Source organism: Conger conger, chromosome 4, assembly GCF_963514075.1.
Source record: "Conger conger chromosome 4, fConCon1.1, whole genome shotgun sequence".
In the NCBI taxonomy this organism is placed as follows: Eukaryota; Metazoa; Chordata; class Actinopteri; order Anguilliformes; family Congridae; genus Conger; species Conger conger.
In genome coordinates, this window is record NC_083763.1 from 46303421 (window position 1) to 46327513 (window position 24093).

Below are 24093 nucleotides of genomic sequence, written 5' to 3' on the forward strand. Positions count from 1 at the left end.
GTTTTCTACAAAGAGCCCTCTTCAGGATTAAAAGACATGTGGGACTCATCCAGAGACCGAGAAAACATCACAATAACCACAGGTACCAGTGACTTTTTATGCCAGAAAAAGAGCTATTTGGCCGTTTTAGTTTATCCAATGTGTTGACTCGTACAGTTAATTTACTGTAGGTGAGAGGATGCAAGACACAGAAACACAAAATGCAATGGAATAGGCAGAAGTTACTAGGAAGCAAGGGCCCATTACTGTGGCAGAGTACAGGTACCCACTGGATCCCCTGTACTATTTCCCCCCTGCCCGGACCGTTGGGGTTAAAACCGCTACCTTTCAGCACTCCCCCATGCAAGTATGACAGAGCACTGCGCCAAACCATCCAAATCGCCAAACCCCCACCCCCAAGTTCCCATCAGCCACAAACTTGCTGCCCGGCGCAATAGCAAAATCCCGAGGCCCTCAACAACAAAAACATTCCACAGCCAGCCAAGTGCCCATGTCCGTACAATATTATATACACCGACGGCTGCTCGGGTGTAATGCTAACTCAAGCAATGCTAATGAGTTAGTAACATAGAATAAAATAAATCATAGGTTGGGTACCACCTATACAGGCATTCCAATAGTTTGGGTTGAAACTTTAACCATCAGGCTTAGTTAGTTTTACTTAGTAGTCACCCTTATCCAGAGGGACTTGGAACGTATTTTTATTTTGAGAATGAGTTACCTAGCCAAGGCTATGAGCCTGGCTCAGTAACCTCAAGGCTAAACTACCACCCTTCCTTCAGTCAAGAGAAAGTACTTTTAGGCCAGTGGGCACAGAAAAAGATGAAGGCAAACTGATACTCAGAAAGTGCCTATTAGAAAGACAAAACTAGCCTGTGTCAGGTTTTTTCTGACAACAGCGATTATAATGGATCACCCTGATGTACTCAGTGAGCACTTTATTAGGTATTTATTAGACTTATTTTTTACACTTCTGCTGCTGTAGCCTATCCACTTAGAGTTATGAAGCGTTGTCTGTTCAGAGATGCTCTTCTGCATACCACTGTTGTAATGTGTGGTTATTTGCGTTACTGTCACCTTCCTGTCAGATATGACCAGTCTGACCATTCTCCTCTGACATCTTTCATTAACAGGGCGTTTCTGTCTGCAGAACTGCTGCTCACTGGATTTTGCTCTCGTTTTTGCACCATTCGTAGCAAACTCTAGAGACTAGTGTGTGTGAAAATCCCAGGAGATCAGCAGTTTCTGATATAGAAGGCTTATTATCAAACAACCCTGTCTGCCACTAACAATCATTCCACGGTCAAAGTCACTTAGATCACCTTTTTTCCCCCGTCCTGATAGTTGATGTGAACATTAACTGAAGCTCCTGACCCGTATCTACATGATTGCATGCATCGCACTGCTGCCACACAATTGGCTGATTAGATAATCGCATGAATAAGTAGGTGTAATAAGGTAAAAATCTTCCTAATAAAGTGTATTTTAAGGAGGCATCTCACAAAATCTATTATCTCACTCTTACTACCGTGGATATAATGAAGTGATTCCATCTCAGAGTCACCATAGTGAGGGAAACAAGCACATAACCTCTATTAATTTTGAACTGCTGTTTTTAATGACATTTAAAAAAGATTTTACCCTTTCAATTTAGGTTGAGAAAAGCACATGCTCTGGAGAGGAATGCCCTCTGCTGCCAATTCACGTAGACTTCACTCGCAACTCAAGCAGACTGCAGGGACCTAGGAGACAGGGAGTCTGTTGCGTAATGAGACAAGGAAGATTCCATAGGCTGACACCAGCTCTCTTAGGGCAAGCACTGTCTTGGTCAGGATTTGATGCCAGACCGTGCAGAGCATCACAACATTGAAGCCTTGTGACTTGACATTTCTCTATACTTAATGATAGCCTGCAAGACCCACCTTCACTGGAACCGCAAAATGTACTTTAGGCCAGTGAACCTCACTCCTGGTCTGCAGGCTTTTGTTGTAACTCAGCACTTATTTGACCAAGAAAAGCAGTTAAGTACAGTTAACTCACCTCACTTGGTTTCTTGGGTCTGAATTTGTTGCTGATATTAAGATGAAAACAAAAACCAGCACACCCTGCGGCTCTCCAGGACCAGGAGGAAGGAGCACTGCTTTAGGCGGTAACCCAGTGGTGTAAAGGGACAAGTTGATTGCACCGCCATTTTTATTTGTAACGGACTGAATCGTGCATTAAAAATTAAAATAATCAAGTTAATTGTGTTGTACAGACTGCAATAGCTAAAAGCTCGCCAGTGAGATCAAAGCCTAACAAATACGTGTGAATCCATTCTCTGATCACAGTACACATTTTACAAAAGAGGGTGCTAAACAGAATGAGATGTAGCAATCAGCAATCAAAGTAAAACGGGGCTGCTTCATTAAGACAGTTCACCAGCTGGAACAGGTCGAACAGCTAGATTTGGATACTAAATGGCACTACAGAGCTATGTGGACAAGGCCGAATAACCTGTGGACTTTGCGTCAAAGCTTATCTTTTTTCACGATTTGAGTCATTCCCCATTGAATATATAAAGAATACTTACACAAAGTTGAAGCAAAATTGGAGTGGTCAGCCCCCACCTCATTCATTGACTTTTCACTGAATGACCCATTCGCGTTCCGCACAGGTGCAGTCTAAGAAGCTTGCGGCAGAAAGAGAAGTCAGTAACCGCCGTGGGGAAGCGGTAACTCGTGGCGAATCTCGAACGCACGGATGACGGCGCCATTTTGTAAGAGCGAGCGGACGCAGGAAAGGAAATGTCACCTGGCAGAAGACTGGCTGGTGAGCCCGGCGGCAGAGGCAGTGAAGCGGGCCCTCTTCTGTAATGACGGCTATTTGGCCGCGGTGGCGAGGCGCCGCTTGTTAAACGCCGCCGAAAGTGCGGCACTTTGCTGAAATGGGCCCGCTCCCCTGAGTGCACTCAAGGAACGGAAGAAGCAAACACCTCTCGTGTTGGCTCACGTGCCGCGCAGAGCTGCACGGCTAGCGTAAAGGTAAAAACGAGCGCTGTGGCTGGTACGAACTTTCGCGCTTGGTTAGCTTGGTCGTCGTTTTCACAAAAACATAATGATGACCGCAGGAACGCTTAGCGGGTCAAATCATTGATCACCTGAAAGATGGTATATAGCGTGGTGCCTACATCATAATTCAGTTGTCATGTAGAATATGGAATAAAAGGTAGTTGGTTTCACAGTTGGAATGCCTTGGTTTCTCGTCATGCTCTGATCTCACATGATGTCTCACTTTAATACACTCAGTGAGCACTTTATTAGGTATTTTTTAGACTTATTGGTCTTCTGCTGCTGTAGCCAATCCACTTAGAGGTTTGATGCATTGTGAGTTCAGAGATGCTCTTCTGCAACATAAAAATTCTGATGTAACTATCACTACTGGTAATTAAAAGCAATCGACACCGACCTGGAAGGCTGGACAAATATTCCAAAAATTCCCATTCCCATATTGTGGAAAAATACATTTCCCTTGTGACTGTATGTGGATTATAAAGAAGGTGTTTTAAAAACACTGCGAAAGTATCAAAATACAGTCCCCAAATGAATCCACACAATCCGTACAAAACAAATGTGCATTCAAACATGCCGTTTGGATTTCCGTGAAGTTATAATATCACTACGATAGGCTCATTTGCTTCAACACGGCCCACCGTATAGCTAGAACAAATCCAAGAGCCCAGCAAGCACGGCATTCAGTTCGTTGGAGCTGACCAGCCAATCAGAACACTGGTTCAATGATATCAATGAGCCTTAAAGACACAGTCACTAAAATGGCCTTCATAATTCTTGGTAAAGCTCATGAGAGGCGTTGGAGAATGTAAATTAATTTTTAACTTGTTGAAGAACCTATGCACTTGTAAATTGCTTTGGATTAAAAGCTCCTGCTAAATTACAAAAATGTCAAATGTAAAACTGGACAGAGATAGTTTCTGGTACTCAAAACCACACAAACATCGACTTATGGATATCAGTACCTAAAATAAAACACTGGAAAGGTGTACAAAATGGGACCTTTAATAAAGATTACGACCGAATGACTAATCATGGGGCCTACTGACAGTGACGGCCGGGGGGTGGCTGAAGCGGCATGCCTGCCAGGGCCCCTCTCCGTCTGACCTTCAATCCCGCCGTCCTTTGTCCGGCCCCCGGGGGCAATTACAATCAGCGGCGAGCTTAAAGAGGAACGGGCCGCAGCACTTCTCCTGCCCGCAAATTGCTTGGCCAGCGTCCCCGCTACATCAACCGGCTTTTCTCCCTCCCGCAGAGGCGAATAACTTAACCTCGTCGGCTTTGACTTTACACTACAAATTGCTTCTAAGGGCTGTAGAACAGACGCCCTGAGCCCCCCTTAATGTGAGCGTCTCCTAGCTTCCCAGCCCGAACGAATACTCCCAGCCTCCTCCTGCCTGCCTAGCTTGGCCTCTGTTTGTGCTCGGCTGCTAAGAGATGCAAGCTTCTGCTCTTCCAGCTCATTCAAATTCAAACATCAATATTGTTTGGCAGGTGGAAGTGCGAATAAATACTTCAGAGTTTTTGGAGAGTTTTTGGAGAAACATCGTTACCATACCTCAATGGAGTGAGCTGAAAGTCATTCCGGATAACGGCTGCAATGTTATGTACATAACGAGCGAGGAGCTACCAACAACCAGAAGTAAACATCATCAGCCACATATCTCCACCTGTTTTCACTTAACAAAATAAGCAGCCAGGTACAGTAATGGTGCCCAATCAGTTCCGTATGTGAAGATATCTTTGAAACAGTGCGTAAATCTGACTATTACATTACCCCAAAGCATTGCCACTCACCTTATTGCCTCCTGTGACAAACTGCTTGCTGTTGGACCTGCCGAACTGAGGGTGTAGGGCCACGACCTGCAGAACAGACAGAAGAACCGATGAGTGGGTCTGGTGCGTACTGGTGACCAGTACCGGGCACCCTGCTTCTCCAGAAAGTGGACAGCATTCACAACAAGCAGCTGAGCTGAGGGATCATCAGGTGAAAGACTCAAAACGGTATACGGTAACCGGAAATATAAGACAATTTGCCAAAAAAAAGCAAAGCCTATGTGGATAATTTCTTGTTATGGTGAGCTAATACAGGCATTTTAATGTTGCCATTTCCTTTTTTACTGTTTTGGACACTCTTTAACAAATGTTCTCTTCTTTCAACTGTTCATTTCATTTTCTTCACTTCCATAAAAAGCTATTTGCAGATGTCTATTCCACACTGGTAAAGATCGTCTTCTATTCACTGGTATGTAACAGTTTCACTCATATACAGGTATGGCTTTTCACAAAAATATATAATAAGTCCGATTACCAAAGCCATGACTTTCCAGAACTTTCTGTACACTTTATTAGGGAAAGCAGGAGTGAGATCGATAGGAAATGTATTGGCGCTACTGCCAACTGAGAGGCCCTATCGTCGCACACTCAGCATAATCTCAGGCAGCATCGAAATTACAAACCAACAAGGACAGGAGTGAACGGGAGAGGTAATCCGATCTATAATGTTAAGAGATGTGACCTCAGGGGTGGCGGCATAAGTGAATAATATAGGGATGAGTCATCGGCACAACGCTGTGTCAGCATTGGCGAGGGGTGCACCATGCCTGTATTTCTTTGTTATAGCAGACATTATTACGCCTTCCTTTCTCAATAATATTAATAATAATAATAATAATTCATTCATTCATTATCGTAACCTGCTCATCCCAAACAAGAGCCTATCCCAGCATACATTGGGCGAAAGGCAGGAAAACACCCTGGACAGGTCGCCAGTCCATTGCAGGGCACACACACCATTCACTCACACACTCATACCTACGGGCAATTTAGACTCTCTAATCAGCCTAACCTGCATGTCTTTGGACTGTGGGGAATAATAATAATAATAATAATAATAATAATAATAATAATAATAATAATAATAAAACCTTGAATCTATATAGTGCTTTTCTCATACTCAAAGCGCTTTACAGTGATGAGGAGGAAACTCGCCTCAACCACGACCAATGTGTAGCACCAACCTGGGTGATGTAACGGCAGCCATTTTGCACCTGAATGCTCACCACACATCAGCTGAGACCTCTTAACTTTCTTCAGCCAGGAACATGGTTTCATATTTTATTGATGGGTACCTTGCTGTGCTCCTGGCCCCCTTCATGCGTAGACACATACTATATCTGAGATAACGAAGCTCCTTGCAGCGGTAGTCTCTTGCTTAGCATGGGTCATCCATCACCTTCCAGTCTCCCAGAGGTGCCTATCACTCTACAGCTTAAAGACACTTGAGAAAGTGTCATGTGTGAAAGCTAATTAGCCAATAGCTGGACCTAATTGAAGCTAGTTTGAAAAAGGTGGCTAACCAGGCTTACCATGTCCCTGAAATGAATTCATTAAATTAAAGGTTTCTGGGTAATGCCATCAGCTTATACCATGCAAGTAATCTGTGAATAAAACCTGGGTCATTGGCCTATTCGTTCCGACCTCAGTGCAAGTCGTGTCTTATTCTAGCTACAGCAAATAGCCCGGGAAATGTATTTTTGACTCGAGTAGGGGATATGAATCTCCTGATACTTATATCATCTCAAAATATAAAAATACTTTAACCTTTTTCTTCTGCAAGGTCTGGAGGGAGAAAAACTTCCAGGGAGCATACATGCTTCTACTTAAAACCTTAAATCGTCTCGTCAGTTCTGTCCATGTTCAGTCTCGTTGCTCACCTTGATGGGACAGTCAAAGTTCTCGTGGAAGCCCTCCCGAGTGTACAGCCCAAAGACCTGGACCTGGCAACGTGATAGAGAAACACAGATGAGGGTAAGCTCAGCACAGAGAACAGGATGCGAAGAGCAATCTCAGGTGGGGATGAATGAGTTTTCCTTGAGCAGACTGCATCGTCACAGTAGCGAGAGGGACACTCAAACCCAAACATTGCATGTTGCCCTCAAAACAAAGGACACTGGCTAAAACCAAGAACACTCATTTTTTTGGAAACATTTTGGGCCCTCACTGGCCACTTCCTGAATGGCTCACGGCTGGATGCAGACCACTTCCTGACCCCCGCCATCATCCACTTAACACTGAAAAAAATTAGGCTTCTCTTGAGTGACTGGTGATAATAGGAAGCTCACTCAATGTTGCTGGGGGAGGGGAGGCGTGAGGCTCTATCCCAGCAGGTTCCAGTGGCAAACAGGAAACTCTTACACGTGAACTTCTATCCGGATAAGTGCCTCCTCTGAATGACACGCTTTCAAAATTGTGCCCCTTTGCTTTCTGAAGGAACGGCTTTCAAAACAGTATCGCTTGAGGTCTGAATGATTAGGAGTCTGAAAAGGGAGGAAGGCAATCTGAATCCTGTTCGCTTTCTGTTCTCCAGAGGTCCTGAGTGTCTACGGCAGAGCGATGTATGCAAAATGATCCATTTTGAACACCAGTGTGGTTTTTGGGACGTCTTCAGTCGGAAAAAGGTGATCGCAGCCATGGTGAGCGGTCCCGTTTTTAAAGGTACACATCCCTGGCGAGTTTACCCTACAGTTTACCACATGCCGGTGTGATTGCTGTTCTTACTACATGACAATGGTCATGGTGATATAGTATCTACAAAAATGGACTACAGTACATCAAGTTTGTATGACAGTATAACCGTTAGAAGCGTTCAAAAGGTATGAAATGTGCTAGGCTTGATTTCTTGTTGATTATCTTTCACTGTTCCTTGGGTTAGTTTCGTTTCATTGGCTAGCATTGGTTGTTAGTCTACGTTCTCCTGGACATTATGCAGTCGGTATGTCAAAGAACATATTTATGGTTACTGAGGAAGTCCTAAAAAGAGAAGAACTAACACAATACTTCTTCAACTAAACTCCAGGGTAGACTTACCTTACAGTACTACTTAAGTGTGATGCAAATGCGGTGCTACTAATTCTCTCATTTCGTAGGACATACTGAATTTTTTTTCAGATTACGCTTCTGAGGCATGGATGTACAACATTAACAGGAAGGTAATCTTGGGAACTTGGGAAGTGCACTTTCCATTAGCCCACTTGTAACCGAGCAAAAAATCCTCATCTCCTGCTCTTCAATACTGATGATTTCAGACTATGATTATCCACCCTGGAAATTGGATTTGGTTCGGTTCCCATGACCAAGCTGAATTAAATTGAGTGTAATTAGACAAGCTGGATCTTCTCAGACTAATTAAGCATATTGGACTAATTAGACCCAATACACCAACATCGTAATTGGAATGTGATTGAACCTGACGTCTTGCCGTTTACAATGAAGTTCTTTAGTAATTCATTGAAAAGAGAATAAACAGTTTGACTGGCTGATTCACTGATTGCTCAATAAACAATTCAAGCCATATGAATTGGTGAAAAAAGTTATTTCTTTGGTATGTCCTTTGCAAGCACATCTTTCATCCAACTGAACTATCAAAATTCCAAGTGGAATCAACCTAGAACTCCATTGATTAATTTCTTTATTTTTTATTTAACTTATTGTCAAGAGTTAATTCAAGTTAAGCTTGGAGGTAGAGGATAGGTAACGTGCCAAGAAAAAACATTCATCTTTCAACTGAGCTCCAAGCCGCCTACAACGAGATGGCAAATGCTTTTCATAGTTTCCGCCCACACATTACAATGCGCTGTATAACACAGTAAAATAAAAAAAAACCTCCAGCAAGCGAGGTCATGGAGGCTAATTGTTAGCACGCCGGCATGAAGACGGGTGGACATTCTTGCGACAATAGCACTGTGCGTATCCGCTTCCCCTGTAGCTCAATGAGCTCACAATCCACATTCACTGAGATGGACATTTACTTTCATTACACATGTCTATCCTTTCAAAAAGGATCACAGCCTTCTATTATTTGACCTTCCCCAAAAGAGAAGGGCCTTGATTGCGTCACTGCCTTTCTTCTGGGCCGGTACTTACAGTCTCTGGTTCACTTCCTTGTACTCTGTGGTTTCTCAGCCCCGAGGCTCAGATCTTTAGGTTTGTCTGGCTTGCCCAGAGGCAAAGGCACTCTCAATGCGAGCAGATCAACTTCTGTTTTCTGCCAGTGACGATAATGGAATAGGAAACCTCCTCTCGAACTGTGCACCTTTTTTTGGGGGCCTATCTGCGAGATCTGCTCTTTAGCGGGAAGCTTTGGGTGCAGACCAGACCACGGCGGGCATGGGCGAATAATGACAGAGGCATCGATTTTAATTGGTGCCGCCATTTCGAGAAGAGACAAGATCTAGTTTTTTACCAGTTGGGTGTGATTTTCGGAGAGATATCGGCGCGAACATCCGGACGTGTGCGATCCTACACGTGTAGCGATAATCGCGGGGGGGAGCCAGATAACAGCCTAGGGGCGATCAATAGAGGGATATCAATGGGAGACAGATGTGCCAGAACACGGTGAGCTTTCCTTAAAAAAGGGAAAAGAGAAGGGGGGGGGGGGGAGGCAAACAAGCTGTCTTCAGTGATAAACCCCGTATTCAGTGGCCTTGTCAGGATCAACACAACTGTCACACGAGGTTCGGACTGAAAAAATAAATCTTGTCATCTTGTATGCAAAATAATGGTTTGTGCGAGATAACACGGCACAACTCGCCTCTTAAAGCGAAGCTTAGGAAGCTGTGGAGTAGGAAGGATCTTGCATTTTACACGGCCCGGCTTGCAGCCTGCAGTTCAACTGACAAAGCAAACAGCGTCTCTATCGCTACTCCTGCTGAACTCAGAACAAGGTTATTCGCTCTGACTGACAGGTGATTAATTAGTTAAGAGAAACCAATCACAATCCAAAAATGACTGAGTGGACAGAACTAGAATATTCTGATAATGGAAGAAACGACAACATACATTGCACTCCATAAGTATTTAGAGAGTGGTTCAATTTCTGTTCTTTTGGATGTCTACTCCAGCACACTGGATTTGAAATTAAGCAATGAACAATGAGGTTAAATGCAGACTGTCTCCTTTATTGTGAGGGTATTTGCATCCATATTAGGTAATCCATCTTTGTTTTTTGCATCCTTATTATACAGTCTCTCTATTTTACGGGCCCAAAAGTAATTGGACAGTTGGCTTCTCAGCTGTTTCTGATTAGTCAGCTATTTTCAATTAGCTTCCTTAGTGCTGATATAAGGATGCGTTCAGTATCTAGTTTTGATTCTAGTCTTTTAACATAACATAACTAAATAGTATCTAGCACCGTATCAAGCCTGGTCTTGAAAACACCTGGTGTTTCTGCCCCCACTACCTGGCATGTCCTGGCAAGCTATTCCACAGAGTGGTCACTTCTGATTGCCTTTGAAGTGTTATTGGCATTTGTCAACATGAGGACCAGAGTTGTGCAAATGAAAGTCAAGGAAGCCATTAAGAAGGTGAGAAATAAGAGAAAACAGACATAAGCAAAAATATAGCATTACCAAAAAACAACTAGCTGGAATATCATTTAGAAGAGAGCATTGGTGCATATTTGGGATCATGCTATGAGCAGTTACATTATTAATGAAGGCAAGTGAGCAAGTAGAAGTTTATAATTATAACACCCACACTACCATGTTTGCCAATGCGGGAGAACAATTTTCTCAATTTCCCAAGTCAACCTTGGTCTAATCTGTCTATAATACCTTTTTCCAGAACTGAGTAGGCTGTTTTCAGTACTACTTAGCAAACCCTGCTCATCCCTTTTATACAGCCGAAGAGCGGTTTGCTTCTTGCAGTGTAGCCTCTAGATGTTTGTGAAGTCTTCTGCAGAGAGTTTCTGATCTGTCAGGCAAGTGTTTAGGGGTTTTTCTTCATTACGATGAGAATTTTTCAGTCATCAACTGAAGAGGTCTTCCTTAGCTCACCAATTGTCTCTTCCTTCTTAATTATGTTCCAAACTGTCTATGTCTCTGCCTGCTTTTTTTCTTATTTCTTCATAATTGCTTCCTTGACTGTCATTGGCACAACTCTGGTCCTCATGTTGACAAATGCAAAGAAGTGATTCCAAAGGCAATCAAAAGCCTAGAATCAAGACTAGATACTGAAAGCTTTCTTATACCTGCACTAAGGAAGTGATTGATTACACCTGACTAATCAGAAACCGCTGGGAACCCGACTGTCCAATTACTTTTGGTCCCCTAAAATGGAGGGACTATGTACAGTATACAAAGGGATGTAATTAGGAATTAATTGAATTACCCAATAAGGATGTGAATACGGTCAATACTGTCTCTACATGAACCTCATATTAATTGTTTATTCTGACATTTGGTCTGAAAAACAGCTGACCATGTCGGCATGCTTTTATGCAATTAGTTGCTGCCACATGATTGGCTGATTAAACACTTGCATTAACAAGCTGGTGTACAGGTCTACCTTATAAAGTGGTTATTCAGTATTTATACACTTACTGATCACTTTATTAGGAACATTACAATAATAGGCTTGGCCTCAATTCTGCCACAGGCTGCTGCCACAATTGGCTGATTAGATAATCACATGAGTGCTTAGGTGCCCCTAATAAAGTGCTTCATATAATGTTTTACATACTTCATAATGATCATAAGTAATCACCAAATGACATGCAACTGATTCTCATTCTGTAAGAGAAAGACAGCTCATAGGTGCTCAATGACTGGCTTTTAAGGGAGGTTGTGTCTTGAACCTGCCGACGGAGGACTGAATAAAACTATAAAACTCATCACCCCCGATCATCACACTTCAGAGGGGAAATGGAGGGGTGTACATTCATGGACATAAACAACAAGAAGATGACTGGGTATAAAAGCGTATGACTCACCAGACAGTAGTTTTTCTCAGAACTGCGTTAATTAAAAACAACCTTCCTGGAATCCACACGTAACGGCAGGGAGAGGTAAGCAATTATTGAGCCCGGATTGATTCCTCCTCAGAGAGGTTAATTGTGATCTCAACAGCCCATGGACTTCACATTATCCTCTTGCAACACTCTTCATTCAATCAAGACGACCAAAAACTGTGTTACAGAGTATACCGCCACAAAGAAATAGGCATGAGAATAGAATAGGATGGAAAGCGATTATTTTCCTATTGCCACTAGGGGGCATGAAAGAGCTGGCCATGCTGCTTCTGAACAAGAAGAAAGAAGCAAAGCAAGAGCGATTCATCCCCAAGTTTGTAGTGCAGCAGGGAACACTATCTCTGTCACGGTAAAACTCAGTGGTCTGTAGTAAACGTGCGTTTCCACCACTTGTACAAGGGCCTGGTTACCTTGCCGTCTTCAGAGCAGATGCCCACGTGTTCGCCAAACTCATCCAGGCTGATCTGGTTGATCTTCACTTGACTCTGTGGAGAAAGAGAGGAGGAGGTGTCATACAGCATGGGGCAGCCTGTAGCCTCGTGGTTAAGGTACATGCCCGGGACTCCAGAAGGTTGGTGGTTCAAGCCCCCGGCGTACCCATAATAAAACCCGCACAGCTGTTTTGGATTAAAAAAGTGTCAGCTGAATAACTACTTATCATAAACATTCAAATACAAGCTTAGCGTGTATGTACATGCATTTGTCACAACAACCACAAGCCACAGTAAAAATGGTGCATGTGTAAAAATGTGTTCACACTTAAACATAACTGCTTATCTGCTACACCCCACTAGCCCATACAAATGAGCAATTTCGTAATAAAGTATGTTACACATTATCCAAGAAGGCAAGTGATAGGGAAACATATTCCTAACTACAAATGGTGGCTTATTATGTCTCAAAAATGCATTTCTCGACAGAGATGTTCACGAGAAAGATTAAAGATTTAAAGTTTGTGTACATAAAGATGGTGTATTCTGCACACTCAATATGTCCACACTGGGCAATGAGACACAGTCCACTGATACATCCATCAGGGCAATCAACACAAACAGAGTGACAGAGCTATTAACCATGGACACATCAAACTGAACAATCAGGATGAACCAAACATACAAACCCCACCCCCCATTATTCACATTTGTTTTTTTATAATAATTTTATTAGATTGCATTTTTTTTTTTATTGAGGCAGCACCTTGTCAGAAGGTGCATGACAAGGTGTTTCAAGCCCCGGTGTAGCCCTGATAAGATCCGTGGAGCTGTTGGGACCCTTGACTCCACATTGCTCCAGGGGCGATTGTTCCCTGCTTAGTCTAATCAACTGTACTGTAACTGTCTTTGGATAAAAGTGTCAGCAAAATAACTGTACTCTGATATTATGAAAAGTGATTTGAGCACCCTCCAAGAAAAGCACTGTACATAAATAAAGTTATTATTTTAGGTGAATAATCCACCAGCGGGTTTGCATTCATCCCTGTGTGAAAAATGCACAACTGACAGACCCACTCCAAAGACAATATGGTGGGTCTCTTGTGGTAGGGTTGCATCAGACTCGGGCAGATATAAGGACAAACAAAAAAAACAGAACAATTCGCAACGGTACAGAGGAACGGTGAACCGAATGAACCGACAAACAAAGTCAACAACCGAGAAGGCGGTGGAGCCCCAGACGCGCTTCCATTATCATCCGGACACGGCCGTTTGTGGGGAGAGAGAAAAGGTGACAGTCTTTTAAAAACTAGTAGGAAACCTTTTAAACCGTGGCTGGTGTCAGCTGCCCCCCTGCATTAAAAGTGTAAAAAGCGGTTTCGGCGGTCGCCCGGGGGGGGGGGTCCACGGTGGTTCAAAGAGCCACTCAAACGCGCCGTCCGTCTAGGGAGGGGGGCGTCGCGCGGGCGACGGGAGGGGTGGGGAGTGTTGCGACGGGCCAATGGGGGGCCTTCCCTTGCATGCTGTCACTGGTCAGGAGAAATTCAATCCCATTCTCTCCTTTTTTTTGTCGGTGGATGCAATTAAGAAATTAAAGGGAAAATCAATTCAGAGTTCAGTCTCGTGTGTGCCCCCGTGGAATTTCCCTCATACCTGGTGTTCAAGGTACGATCCTCCACTTCACTCATTTTTACATTACATTACATTATTGGCATTTGGCAGACGCTCTTATCCAGAGCGACATACAGTTGATTAGACTAAGCAGGAGACAACCCTCCCCTGGAGCAATGCAGGGTTATTGTGGCTTAGTGATCTTATTGGGGCTACACTGGGATTAGAACCACCGACCTTGCGTGTCCCAGTCATTCACCTTAACCACTACGCTACCCCTTCTTTGCAATGTACTAGCAAGGCATTAATGTACAGTATTAAAAAGCCAAATCCGGCAAAACACTTTACCAACAGGTTTTTACAGCATATGAAAAGGCTACATTACATTTGTAACTACTTTTATAAAGTGACTGATTCTTGAGTTTCAAAGACTTAAGTGGCTCTTGATTTCAACATTAAATCTACCAAATCAACAGGTGAGAGTGCAGAAACTAAAATCCACTCATGACAGAATGTTTGTACCTGAAATATTCATTATATCAGAACAGAGAAAGAAAAGCTTTTCACATCCTTACTGTACATCAACATGACCTTCCAGTAATGGCGGAGTTTATTCAAAGGGATTAAAAGCAAGCCTAAAACTATTACGGTTTAATGGGCATCCGTGGTTGAAGGCATAAATCACTGTCTGCTGGCAGGCTTGCTAACGCTAATTCAATTTCAGATGTTAATTCAGTCTCCAGCTCAATTAGCATTGATATCAGCGTGTGTCAGCAGGGCACACAACACAATCTTCAACAAAGACAAAGAGGTGTTGATTGGAGGTCTCTGGCATGGAGGCAACTCGGGTCATGATCTGATACTGACTGGGTGCACGCGTGTTCGACTGCATTCACATGTACATGCACACGGTTGTATGGCTACTAGTATTCCACTAAATATCCACTTATATCATAAATAACTTTGTCTGAAGTAGAATTTACTAGCACACTGATTTCTGGGACTTATCCAACAGAGGTCTTAATCGTTTAACTGTAGCTAATGTCATAAACATACCAAATAAGAACCTCTGAGCTATGTTGAATAATATTCTAGCCACTCGAGTATCATCATCACACTGGCTACAGTAGTCGTTATTCAACTTGTGTTAGCACAATTCTTTGCCATCCTATAAAATTATCGGTAAGTTATCTCATTATATGTCCTTGATACTTTAGTTCTGGAGTGGTCACCGGCAGGTTGTATTGGGAAAGTGCTGCCAGGCGTGAATAGTTGTGAAAAATCGCATTAACTCTGAGTTCATCTGCAATAATGTACTAGCATTTTTTTAATGCTCCTCACCAGCCTTTATTAAATATATTTACCCAGGTGGTTGTCATCTATTCATAAAAAACATATGAATAAAATATAAATATATATATATATATATATATATATATATATATATATATATATATATATATATGAAATGTGCCTGTTGAAAGGCTCTGTACAAAGGCCTACACAGTGAAAGCCGTCAGGTCCAGGAAACATATGTGCGGGAGGCATGTACTTACAATATCATACTTTTGAGTGACATTGCCTTGAATGTCAAGCAGGTAGACCTTCCCGAAGTGCGTGCCCAGCGCCAGGAACTGCGGAAGAAAGAAGTGAGGAATGAGGCTTGGGGTTTGGACATTGATGGGAAGGTGGAAAATGTAATTGCACGTTCAGAAGAATTGAACACTGAAAAAGACGTTGAAGAAAGCAATAAGTAAATCAAAAAAGATAAGAATAAAAGAAGTCTATCTGACTTAAAATGAATTATTTAGAATGCCATTAAAGAAAATGCACAATTACCTAGATGACTTGATGACACCAAAATGTGCGCGCACTCCCCCCAAACAGAAGTGTGACACCACAACATCTCTGTTCATCAGGTTTAGATCAAAACAGGTCTAGTGATGCTGTGACTGTGAACCTTGAAGACCAAGGTGTTTACTACTGAATTGCGTCTCAGTACCTCAAAGCTAAACGACTAAACCAAATCGTACAGTCCATGGTGCAACTCAGAGGCCAGTGTGAGCCATTGGGAGTACTGTTCCAGCCGTCAACGAGCGGTGCTCGTACGTGTGTGCGCGTGCGCGTGTGCGTGTGTGTGTGCTGGCGACACTGCATGTGTGCAGTACTGACAGAATGGGCCAGGGAATTAAAAATGCACTCTGCCAGTCTTGGGCAAGGGGGAGTGGGGCAGGCTCCAGAGCAAAAAGTGTGAAATTGCAGGGGGAAGCCCTATTTATTAAAAACACAGCAGTGTGAAATGGCGTTTTGGACTATTCTAAATGCTTAAACATAATAAATGCGGTGCAGGCTGGCCTCCTCCACGCGCCACCAGCGCCTCTCCATTTTCTCCTCCTTCCCGTCCGCTGCCATCCCGTTTCACTCTATTATTTTTTCATTCCGCGCTGTGGGTCCCCTCTCCCACTGTGTGTGTGTGTGTGTGTGTGTGTGTGTGTGTGTGTGTGTCTGTGTGCACGTGTATGTGTATGCCTGTGCTGCACATGTGTGTCATGTGTGCTGCACATATGTGGTGTGTGTGTGTGCGGGTATGTGTGTGTGTGTGTGTGTGTTTGTTTGTTTGTTGGGTATGTGCTGCACACGTGCGTGTGTGCTGCACGTGTGTGTGTGTGTGTGTGTTTGTTTGGCAGGTATGTGCGGCACATATGCGTGTGTGTATGTGTGTGTGTGAGAGAGAGAGAAGGGATCACAAAACACAAGGCCATTTACACAAAGTGAAATATATTTATACTTGCTAAACATTTGATTGCAAAGGAAACCTAAAAACATGCAATGACTGAGGAAGTGACTGCGATAATAACTTCCAATTATAAGTGCAGAATTTCTATTTGTACCAGTCCGCAACCTGCTTTTGACACCTCCTTTCTACCAACAGAGGTTAATCTTGTTGCAGTGGGCTGTTCGCGGAGTTTAGAAAAACACAGGTCGAGCTTCTCCCCACAGCTTGGATGCAAAGCTACTCCTCGAGCCAACGATTCTACAATTTATCTAACCGATGCCCTCTTTTCTCTACATTTTCTGTGAAACTCAAACAATCCGGCTCAACCTCCAGGACACCTTCAGGCAATCTGCGCTTTCCAAACATCACTATACACCCAAAGCTGTGCAGCAAGGGCAGTACAGTAAGGTTTATTCCCGGAACGGATTACGTGCAGTTTCAACCTATACATCTGCTCCCAGGCAATGTATCGCACGTGTCCTGGAAAGAGATGCCTTGCAACTTAGTTTAACAAAAAACAGGCCCCAGTAGATCGATGGATCGACACAACCTAAATGTATATAGGAATTAACTGGCTCCTGAATTCAGATCCAGCCCTGCTTTTTCTTTGCCCAGTGTAATTAGTGCTACTGATTGGCCAGACTGTCTTCACACCAGCAGAAAACCAGCAGTTCTCTACCCTCGAGGACCACAAGTTGCTGATCCTTGATATAGGGGACAGTCGATAGCCTAGTGGCTAAGTTGCTTGACTGGGGCCCAGAAGGTTGGTGGTTCACATCCCAGTGTAGCCGCACTAACATCTGTGCAGCTGTTGGGCCCTTCAGAAGGCCCTTCAGCCTTAATCGCTCCAGGGGGGATTGGCCCCTGCTTACACAGATCAACTGTAAGTCACTTTGGATAAAAAAAACCTCAGATAATGTAATGTAGGGGAAGCTTTAAATTGTAAATTGTGAATTCATCAGTTAATCAGTTAATTAATCAGCACAGCCGCAAAAACCTGATTATATACCGTTTGTGACAAACAAAGCTCACACCATAGACTTTACATTACATTTACATTAATGGCATTTGGCAGATGCTCTTATCCAGAGCGACGTACAGTTGTGTAGACTAAGCAGGAGACAATCCTCCCCTGGAGCAATGCAGGGTTAAGGGCCTTGCTCAAGGGCCCAACGGCTGTGCAGATCTTATTGTGGCTACACTGGGATTCAAACAAACCGACCTTGCGTGTCCCAGTCATGTACCTTAACCACTACACTACAGGCTGCCCACTGGCCACCCACAAAGGCCGCCCACAAATCAACTGTAAGTCACTTTGGATGAAAAAGCGTCAGCTAATGTCATGTAGGGGAGGCTTTAAATTGTAAATTGTGAATCTCTCAGAGGTTTTTCTTTACACAGGCACAAAAACCTGATTACATATCGTTTGTGACAAACTTGGGCAGGGATACAAAGCTCACACCACAGACTCTATTCCCGTTCCGGGTGGCAGGGGAGCGGTCGGTGCACAGGCCGGGAACACGTCCATTTAGCTCCCGACAGGGAAGGCTTTAAGGGAGGAGAAATTAAAAACTGGCAGGGGGAGGCTTTTTGGCATTAGATTAACAGTGCGACCCACCACACGTACAGACCCCCCCCCCCCTCCATTCTCACCCCCCCCCACCCACCCTACCTTGCTCAGAGTAGCATGCTCCAGTGCAGTCTATAATGAAATGCTTATATTTACAGGCACAACTGAGCATGTCCAACAGAGCCCCCCGCAATCTCCCAAATAAAATAACGCAAAATAAATAAATAAGGGGGGCAACCTTGCGAGTCCGCGCAGGTTTTAAAAGGATTTAACAAAATGGAATTGAGCAAATGAAATTCCGATTCGGGCACTTAAAGTATGAAGCGACATTACAGGCAATATGGGGGGCGTTGGCGGTTTACAGGGTGGGGAGGGGAGGACGAGTGTCGCCATAGCGTTGAACTGTGTTGATTTATTTATTTATTTATTTTTTGGGGTGGGGGGGGGTTGTGGGGGGCTTGGTTTGGAGATTGGGGGATACTGAAATGAGGAGTGAAAACAGGGGCAGGGGCTCATTGGAAATTCAGCCCTGCAATGTCTTTCGCTCTTGCAAGGTTGCCTTTTTTCAGCATGAAGGAGAGGAAAAGGAAGAAAGGAAAAAAAATGGGGGGAGGAATCCCCTGGGTAAAAAAAGAAAAAAAAATCAATAGTGGTTAATAAAACATCAGGTGTGGAGACATAACTAGGTATGACTATTCCAGTGCACAGACCTGCATGGATGCACCCGGTGCCATGGCGATTAGCCATCCAGTTCAGACAGGCCCTTCTGAAAAATGTGATGCTTTAAAAAATGAAAAACTACGGGAAAAAACCGAGGTCTGACCAGAGACACAATAAAAGTGAAAACAAATAAAGGCTGACGACTGGAGATACGGTACGGGTAAGAGAAGAGGAACAAACCCAAAACAATACAAAGACATTTTTAAATTGGAAATACTTGCAAAACTGACAAATAAACGAGGTGAACTTATTTCAGTTTCCTGTATGTGAATACCATCTCACACAATATTAAATAACCGATTACCTCCAAACATTTAGAAATTCTCTGATCTGATTCATAGAGTGTCTACAAAATGAGAATAGTGCCGAGATATTTAAATGTAAAAAAAAAAAAAGAACTAAAGAAATTCAAAATGTAATAAAAGAAATTTGAAAATTACAACAACAAATGTCTGAGACACCATTCCCATGCCTAATCTGTCTCCCCAGACTGATTGTCATTTCAGGGTCAGTTAGGCTCACAGTTGGAAATGTATGTTTAGAGCAGTAAAGATATTCCTGTAGTAGCCCAGGTAGACCTGTATTGGAAGATGGATGCACTTGCCCTATTGCCTACACAGCGTGGATGTAACGTTATTCAATTAATACAATTTCACACATAAACAAAGACATGTAACATCTGTATAAAAATGTTGTGGACACTGATGATATAAACGCAATATGGCCTTTCAACATTAAAGAATAAAAATGTCCTTTTTGTGAAAAGCCACGCCCAGTGTCATGCCTGTCTTGGGCCAAAGATATCCTGCTCACAGCAGATAGACAAACGGTGAAAAATAAACCCCCATCATCTCCGTTGGCAGAGGTAAAAATACATCACAAGTTTTAAACAATCTTTGAAAGCCGCAGAGGTCTTGATTCCTTCACACTGCAATGCAGTTCATCCCACATTCATATTGACTTAGTCTGGTCGGTATTTGTTCAGTCTGTTCAGGTTAATGAGCTTTGAGCTGTATGGCTTTAAAATCCATGTAGTTCAGAATATGGTGGGGAAAGAATAGACTTTTATCTACTGCTTATTAACTATTTCATGTGAAAAAAAAATGTGTCCGTAAAAAATACTCATGTTTAGCATCCATAATATCAACAGCATGATCTACCCATACAGCGAATACTGTATGTTTACAGATTGGAATACACGTAATTAAAAAGCACACCAAGCCATCCGATTGAATTCATCAGCATGGTCACTTGAAATCTTAGTACAAGAAGACAACCAATGCCTCAAAGCACTGAAACAGGAGAGGAGTATTGACATGATCGGTCAAGAGTATGCCATCTTAGCTCCTTTATGAAATAAATGCACAGGAACCGCACACTCCATAGTCTGCTTGCAAAGATAGCTCACAAGCTAGCTTAGCTATGCTAACCACATTTTGGATAGACATTATGGATAGACATTATGGATATTTGTATTTTGCCATTTTAATTTTGAAATAATTATGTTATGTCTGCAGGTCATATCAAAAGTGCAGTTTATATGGCTTTGTGTGACATCAGTCACTGAGATGGAGACTATTACATTGCACATTACATGCTATGACCACATGCTACCAAGTTACAGAACAGTATCATGCTAGTGAATCGCTGATTTACTAAATATGATCAATTTATTTAATATATACTCATATGCTCATATTTATGAAGTAAATTAACTGCTAAGAAGCATATGCAATTTTTGAAATATTTGCATATTTCAAGTTGAAGCTGTACTTTCAGTGTTCTAACGCATTCATGAAATCATTATTTGTTCAAAAGAAAGGCAATGCCATTTAGTTGCCATTTAGTTGTTAGAATGGTTGCTACACTGCAACCATTCATTTAACCTACCCTTGCATTTTAGTATAGAACACAAACACCATACGAACACTGGAATATTTACTCAAGACTCTCCAGGTCTGCTTACTACATCCAAAGATATATTATCCACACAAATCATGCATTTTAAAATGACTTAAGGTTGAGTTAGGCTTAGAGGGTTTTCAGCAAGTGGAAATAATCTGTGCTGTCGCTCATATCTGGAAGTTCCACTGTAGCCTGTGGGCGAGTAGCCTAAGCCAATGGAGTAGAGTGTGATGACCTTAAACAAGGGATGAACTGCATCGATAAACAGCAACAAAATAATAACAATAATAAAAAAGAATGCACATGTTTATATGGGTAAAAAAGACTCTGCAGTGCCTGCAATGAACAAATTTGCGCTCCTCAAGGGTTAAGGTTGTTTTGTAAACCTGGCTGGAGTTCAAATCGAGTACGGTTATAATGTGCTCCTGTTCTCCTGTGTAGAACATAGATAAGGACATTTTTCAGGGACAGATGAGTATCTCGACATCGGTATCGACAACTACAAGGAAATCTGCCATTGTTGTGAGGACCCAATGCATGAAGAGGGAAGGCTGCATTTAATTTGTGCACAATTACATTTGATGTGAAGTTCAAAAAGAATGCTCAATATCACACTGCTAAGATACAGTATCAGCTGGACTGGACAGAAGCTTGTAGCAAATGGAAGAAATTAAAATACAATTCTGTGACATGATCGTGAAGATAAACATTTCCCATTGTAACATCATGAAATGTAAAACAATTCAAATGAACTATTATTGTATTATGCGTCTAACTCTTGGGCTCAATCATTTAAGACATTTGTGTTCATATATTTAGTCATTACAAAAGTATTCATTAAACCCCTTAAGCATCACCCCTTCTCTTAACACAAGCTTGACAAGTACATACCCAAAATGAAACGGTTACTATTCTTGTTTTCCAAATGACAGGATTACTATAAAAATGACTAAAACAAAGTTACAGAAGCTCAAACACAGTGGAAGTGGAAGATCTTTTTCTCACTGAAATGATTTTGTTTTTGAGTGGAAACAGAATATTGTGGTGGTGCCTGGTGTCCTGGTGAGCTATGTCCAGGCAGTTTTCCAAAAAGGACATTTGTGAAGTCCAAAAGGACACACGGCAACGAATTGACATTATGAGTCTTACGACTTGTAAAATACTGTGTTTTTCTTCCTAAAGTATACACAATCTTTATACTGAAAAAGTGTTTGCACTTCCCCGCCAGTCACCTTCCCCTACCTCTCCCACTCCTTGTGCTCTCCTCAGACAGCAACAAGTCTTAAAATAGGTTATACAGATAGAACTGCGAGTTTTAATGCTTTCAACTGGTATATCCTGTTACCATAGCGACCACTGAAAATTGCACAGTGAAAAAAGCTATGAAAGCAAAAAAAACCTGGGGACACTTAAGGGGTTAAAAACAAGCTGGCCATCTCCAGCCGAAGGGTTCACACTGGAATTATTTTAGAAAAACAGTAGTTTCTACGCTTGGTCCTGGAGTAACAGTGTTTTAAACATAGTAGGTGAGTGACACTTGAGTTCATATGTAATCAATGGATCCAATTATACTCCCCCGTTCCTTCTTCACAGCAAAATTCTTACCCCCTTTGGCAAATCTTGAAATTAGTCAAATTGACTCACCATACCGGAAATATGTTTGTCTTATTTAGAAAAAAAGAAATAGAAATATCCTGTTTAAGTCTAATAAAAGATGACTTTGCAGTGTTGGCTAGTACATAGATCCAGGAAGCCTAGAAAAGCTAGGGAACAGTCTTTACCTTATCGTGTACGGTCATGCAGCTAGCCGCATCCTTCTGCAGAATCTCCGTCACCCCATTGGCCAGTCGCTCGTACTTAAGCTTGGGCTCCTCTTCACTGTCTTCTTCCTAGAACAGACCAATGACAAGCATGCATACTCAGCACCACACTTAGTCACACATACCACAATGTCTGTGGGCAAACATCTCTCAAAATGCCATCCAAACGGACCGACATTTTATCTTTTTAATTATCCTATTGAGAAAGAGGGGACACTACTTTGTAATTGGCTTAATGTAAAGCACTTTAAGCTAGATTTTATGTATGAAAGGAGGTATATAAATAAAGCATACAGGCAAGACACATTCATATAAATTCCCAGCTATCTACGCCAACTGGTAGTCGGTAGAAAATGAATCTGGACATGGGCATGTAAATTAAACCAAATGTACCACAACAGAGTCAGCTTAAAAAAAACAAAACACTGTGAAAAAGGCCCTTATAACAGAGCTGTGTTCTGTGGGCGGAAAGGGGTGTATTTGTCAAAAGCAAAAGTTCAAATTCATTTCAAGATCAAATAGAAACACGTGATAAATCATCAGTGTGAGTTAAACAGATTAAGTATTTTACAGAGAGCAGTCCAATTTCCCCTTTAAAGGTTAAGAAAAATAAGATTTGGAACAAGAATGCCCATTCCCCCTGGTCCTGCTGCCAGTTCTCGGTATCGATCCAGTAACCTTCCGGTCAAGGAGTCAAGGAGCTTGCGAAACCATCCTCATTACAGAATCCTTCCCGTTATGCACACAATGCAGGCACCTTTTTATTTCACTGAGTTGGAGTGGAGGCAATAATACTGAATGCCACTACCAGAACCTTTTCAGAACCTATAATGTGTAAATAATGCGTCCATTCCTGGGATGACATTCAATATCTCGTCAATATAAACCATTGTGTCTATACTTTCAGAACATTTCCATGAGTTACAGTTGATGCGCGGTAGCTTGATTTCACAGGCTGCTAGTTTCCTACATTTTAGATGCTGCGTTGTGATAACCATTTTCAAGAACATGTACAATGTCTGCAGCATAGTACACCAAATGTACACCGAGTGACCACTTTATTAGGTAGACCAGTACACCAGCTTGTTAATGCAATGGTTTAATCAGCCAATCATGTGGCAGCAGCTAAATGCGTAAAAGCAGGCGGACGTGATCAATATGTTCAGCTGTTTTTCAGGCCAAATGTCAGAATGGGGAAGAAATGTAATCTAAGTGACTTTGACTGTGGAATGGTTGTCGGTGCCAGACGGGGTGGATTGAGTATCTCAGAAACTGCTGTTCTCCTGGGATTTTCACACACACTAGTACCCAGAGTTTGCAGAAAATGGTGAGATAAACAAAAAACATCCACAGAGCAGGAGTTCTGCGGGCAAAAATATGCTTAATGAGAGAGGTCTGAGG

The 24093-nt window shown here is 42.5% G+C and overlaps 1 protein-coding gene across 2 annotated transcripts in view; it reads right to left on the reverse strand.

Moving 5' to 3' along the window:
• The window catches only part of vps41 (VPS41 subunit of HOPS complex), a 51730-nt gene that overhangs the window by 21579 nt on the left and 6058 nt on the right, over nucleotides 1-24093 (reverse strand). For both annotated transcript variants that reach the window (XM_061238643.1, XM_061238642.1), the window contains 5 exons: nucleotides 22654-22761; nucleotides 15458-15535; nucleotides 12270-12344; nucleotides 6767-6829; nucleotides 4848-4913 (listed from right to left, as the gene is read on the reverse strand). In XM_061238643.1, the coding sequence (XP_061094627.1) occupies nucleotides 4848-4913; nucleotides 6767-6829; nucleotides 12270-12344; nucleotides 15458-15535; nucleotides 22654-22761 (390 nt within the window). The remainder of the gene's footprint in view (nucleotides 1-4847; nucleotides 4914-6766; nucleotides 6830-12269; nucleotides 12345-15457; nucleotides 15536-22653; nucleotides 22762-24093) is intronic.